This window comes from Pelophylax lessonae (assembly GCF_965119305.1).
Source record: "Pelophylax lessonae genome assembly, chromosome: 2".
Lineage (NCBI taxonomy): Eukaryota > Metazoa > Chordata > Amphibia > Anura > Ranidae > Pelophylax > Pelophylax lessonae.
The window spans coordinates 14,056,004-14,060,194 of record NC_138769.1 but is presented as its reverse complement, the minus strand read 5'-3'; the positions used below and the strand labels follow the sequence as shown (position 1 = coordinate 14,060,194).

Sequence of the window (4,191 nt, the reverse complement as noted above, 5' to 3'; positions counted from 1 at the left end):
CCCGCGGTGTGTGAACACACTCGAACTCCACCCCGGTGCAAAAAAAAGTGCACACACACAAATGAGAAGAACACAAAAAGTGCACAGGGTGTGCGAAAGTCCACCTCCGAAGAGGACGGACCCTGACCTTGATCCCTTGGGGGGTGCAAGACTCCTGACAGAGACTAGGGTATGAAGGTAATGATGGTGGTGATGGAGAGAAGAGGGTGATGATGATGGTGAGAAGAGGGTGGTGATGAAGGGGATTATGGTAATAATGATGATGATGGTGAGAAGGGGGTGGTGATGAAGGTGAAGATGATGATGAGTGGATGGTGTAATGAATACAATGACTGATGATCGCTATTATTATTATTATTATTATTATAGGAAGAAGTCGGAGTGGTGATAACAGAGGAGGAGGAACTCTGATGATCTGTGGGACTCTGGGCGGGTCACATGACTCGGAGGGGGGCGTGGCCGTTCCGAGCCGCCGTCGTGACGTCACTAAGATGGCGCTGCCCTTACTCCGGCGTGCGGTGGTGTTCCGGTTGCGGAGAGGGCACCGGGCTGTGAGCAGTGAGAGTCCCACCGGAGCCCAGGTACCGGACACGTCACCCTACACCTGGCCTGTGCAACCGAGAGAGCATGCTGGGACTTGTAGTCCTTCTGTAATGATCATGCAAGATACGCTGGAACTTTTAGTCCCCCTATAATGATCATACAGGGCATACTGGAACTTGTAGTCCTCCTTTTAATGATGATACAAGCCATGCTGAGACTTGTAGTCCCCTATAATGATCATACAGGGCATGCTGGGGCTTGTAGTACTTTTAATGATCATACAGGGCATGCTGGGGCTTGTAGTCCCCCTATAATGATCATACAGGGCATGCTGGGGCTTGTAGTTCCCCTATAATGATCATACAGGGCATGCTGGGACTTGTAGTCCTCCTATAATGATCATACAGGGCATGCTTAGACTTGTAGTCCTCCTATAATGATCATACAGGGCATGCTGGGACTTGTAGTCTCCCTATAATGATCATACAGGGCATGCTGGGACTTGTAGTCCCCCTATACTGATCATACAGGGCATGCTGGGACTTGTAGTCCCCCTATAATGATCATGCGGGGACTTGTAGTCCACCTATAATGATCATGCTGGGACTTGTAGTCCACCTATAATGATCATACAGGGCATGCTGGGACTTGTAGTCCTCCTATAATGATCATACAGGGCATGCTGGGACTTGTAGTCTCCCTATAATGATCATACAGGGCATGCTGGGACTTGTAGTCCCCCTATACTGATCATACAGGGCATGCTGGGACTTGTAGTCCCCCTATAATGATCATGCGGGGACTTGTAGTCCACCTATAATGATCATGCTGGGACTTGTAGTCCACCTATAATGATCATGCTGGGACTTGTAGTCCACCTATAATGATCATACAGGGCATGCTGGGACTTGTAGTCCTCCTATAATGATCATACAGGGCATGCTGGGGCTTGTAGTTCTATAATGATCATACAGGGCATGCTGGGGCTTGTAGTCCACCTATAATGATCATACAGGGCATGCTGGGACTTGTAGTCCTCCTATAATGATCATACAGGGCATGCTGGGGCTTGTAGTTCTATAATGATCATACAGGGCATGCTGGGGCTTGTAGTTCTATAATGATCATACAGGGCATGCTGGGACTTGTAGTCCCCCTATAATCATACAGATGATGCTGGGACTTGTAGTCCTCCTATAATGATCATGCTGGGACTTGTAGTCCTATAATGATAATACAGATGATGCTGGGACTTGTAGTCCACCTATAATGATCATGCTGGGACTTGTAGTCCTCCTATAATTATCATACAGGGCACGCTGAGACTTGTAGTCCCCCTATAATTATCATACAGGGCATGCTGGGACTTCAAGTCCTCCTATAATTATTATAAAGGGCATGCTGGGACTTGTAGTCCTCCTGTAATTGTTATACAGGGCATGCTGGGACTTGTAGTCCCCCTATAATGATCATACAGGGCATGCTGGGACTTGTAGTCCCCCCTATAATGATCATACAGGGCATGCTGGGACTTGTAGTCCCCCTATAATGATCATACAGGTGATGCTGGGACTTGTAGTCCTCCTATAATAATCATACATGCAATGTAATTGGCTGTGATTGGTCGGTCTGTGTTGTGATTGGCTCTGATGTCTTCTCTGTCAGTGAACTTGTCAGATTCTTCATCATGGGGGGGGGGAGGGGTAGATAATTGTGGGGGGTTGTCAGGTTGCTCCCCAGATAGGTGAAGCTCATTAATCACCCCCCTTGTAGATGTCGGCACTTCCTGCCCCCCTGCCGGCACCGGGGAGAGCCGCCATCAATCACTGCTGTCAGACGGATCAGCGGGGGGGGGGGGGGGGGTGGGTATCCTGATGTCCCCCCCCCCCCTCCCCCGGCTCCCCACACACAGACACTGATAGGACAGATGGCGGTCTGCCTGTGTACATCGCTCAGCCGCCCTCCGCTGTATATTTACCCCCCACCCCCTGTATACAGTCACCCACCTACTGCCAGTCCAATATTTTCTCCATAAACACTTCTATCGGATTTCTCCATTCGTCACCCAGAACGCCGCTCTGCGCTGCGCCCGTTATTTATTTTACCGTATTTCTGTGTTTTTATATTCTTATGAATGGGATCAGATTAACCCCTTCATGAGCTGTGACCTCATACACCCCCCCTCATGCGCCCCCCCGTCATACACCCCCCCGTCATACACCCCCCCGTCATACACCCCCCCGTCATACACCCCCCCCCGTCATACACCCCCCCCGTCATACACCCCCCTCATACAGCCCCCTTCATTCACCCCCCCTCATACACCCCCTCCTCATACACCCCCTTCATGCACCCCCCCTCATGCACCCCCCTCATGCACCCTCCCTCATACATCCCCCTTATACACACATTGGACGTGGATCAGCACACAACATTCTATTTCTTACAATTATCCCCCAATTTCAGGAAGGTGGGGGGGGGGGGTGTACAAGGGCTGACCTGAAGGAAGAGGGGGATACAGGGACTGACCTGAAGGAAGAGGGGGGTACAGGGACTAACCTCCGGGAGGGGGTACAGGGACTAACCTCCAGGAGGGGGAGGGGGTACAGGGACTAACCTGCATGAAGACGGGGGTACAGGGACTGACCTGCAAAAAGGGGGGGGTACAGGGACTGACCTGCAGGAAGGGGGGGTACTGGGACTAACCTGCATGAAAATGGAGGTACAGGGACTGACCTGCAAGAAGACAGGGGTACAGGGACTGACCTGCAGGGAGGGAGGATACAGGGAATGACTGGCAAGAAGAGGGGGGTACAGGGACTGACCTGCAGGAAGGGGGGGGGGAGGGTACAGGGACTGACCCGCAGGAAGAGGGCATATAGGGGACTGAGCTGTAGGAAGAAGGGGGTACAGGGCCTGATCTGTAGGAAGACAGGGGTACAGGGACTGATCTGTAGGAAGACAGGGGTACAGGGACTGATCTGTAGGAAGACGGGGGTACAGGGACTGATCTGTAGGAAGACGGGGGTACAGGGACTGATCTGTAGGAAGACGGGGGTACAGGGACTGAGCTGTAGGAAGACAGGGGTACAGGGACTGATCTGTAGGAAGACGGGAGTACAGGGACTGAGCTGTAGGAAGAAGGGGGTACAGGGACTGAGCTGTAGGAAGAAGGGGGTACAGGGACTGATCTGTAGGAAGACGGGAGTACAGGGACTGAGCTGTAGGAAGACGGGGGTACAGGGACTGAGCTGTAGGAAGACGGGGGTACAGGGACTGAGCTGTAGGAAGAAGGGGGTACAGGGACTGACCTGTAGGAGGAAGGGGGTACAGGGACTGAACCCAGCGAAGGGTTAATCGGATCCCCACCTCCAATCAAATCGCAGCTATTTCAGCTTAGACGCCAATCTCACCGAATCTCCGCCCACTGACACCCTCATTCATCACAGCCACCTCGTCATGATGTCAGAGGCGGGCCGGTCCCAGGAGCTCACACTCTAGCAGAACTTTGAAAACACAATGTGAATGTAGAGGAGGAAAGTCTCAGAATGACATTGGGAATAAAATCCTCCATTATGTGTCACGGGAAGATGGCGTCACCTTTCCATCGCCGTAAAGTCCGTCGTCTCCTGTTGGGATTCGCACAGC

At 52.0% G+C, this 4,191-nt stretch overlaps 1 protein-coding gene across 1 annotated transcript in view; it reads left to right on the top strand.

Moving 5' to 3' along the window:
• Positions 1–476: 476 nt before the first annotated feature.
• WARS2 (tryptophanyl tRNA synthetase 2, mitochondrial) overlaps positions 477–4,191 on the top strand; it is an 18,574-nt gene continuing 14,859 nt past the window's right edge. Inside the window, exon 1 of the mRNA XM_082247335.1 lies at positions 477–581. Coding sequence (XP_082103461.1) covers positions 492–581 — 90 coding nt within the window. The 5' untranslated portion in view covers positions 477–491. The remainder of the gene's footprint in view (positions 582–4,191) is intronic.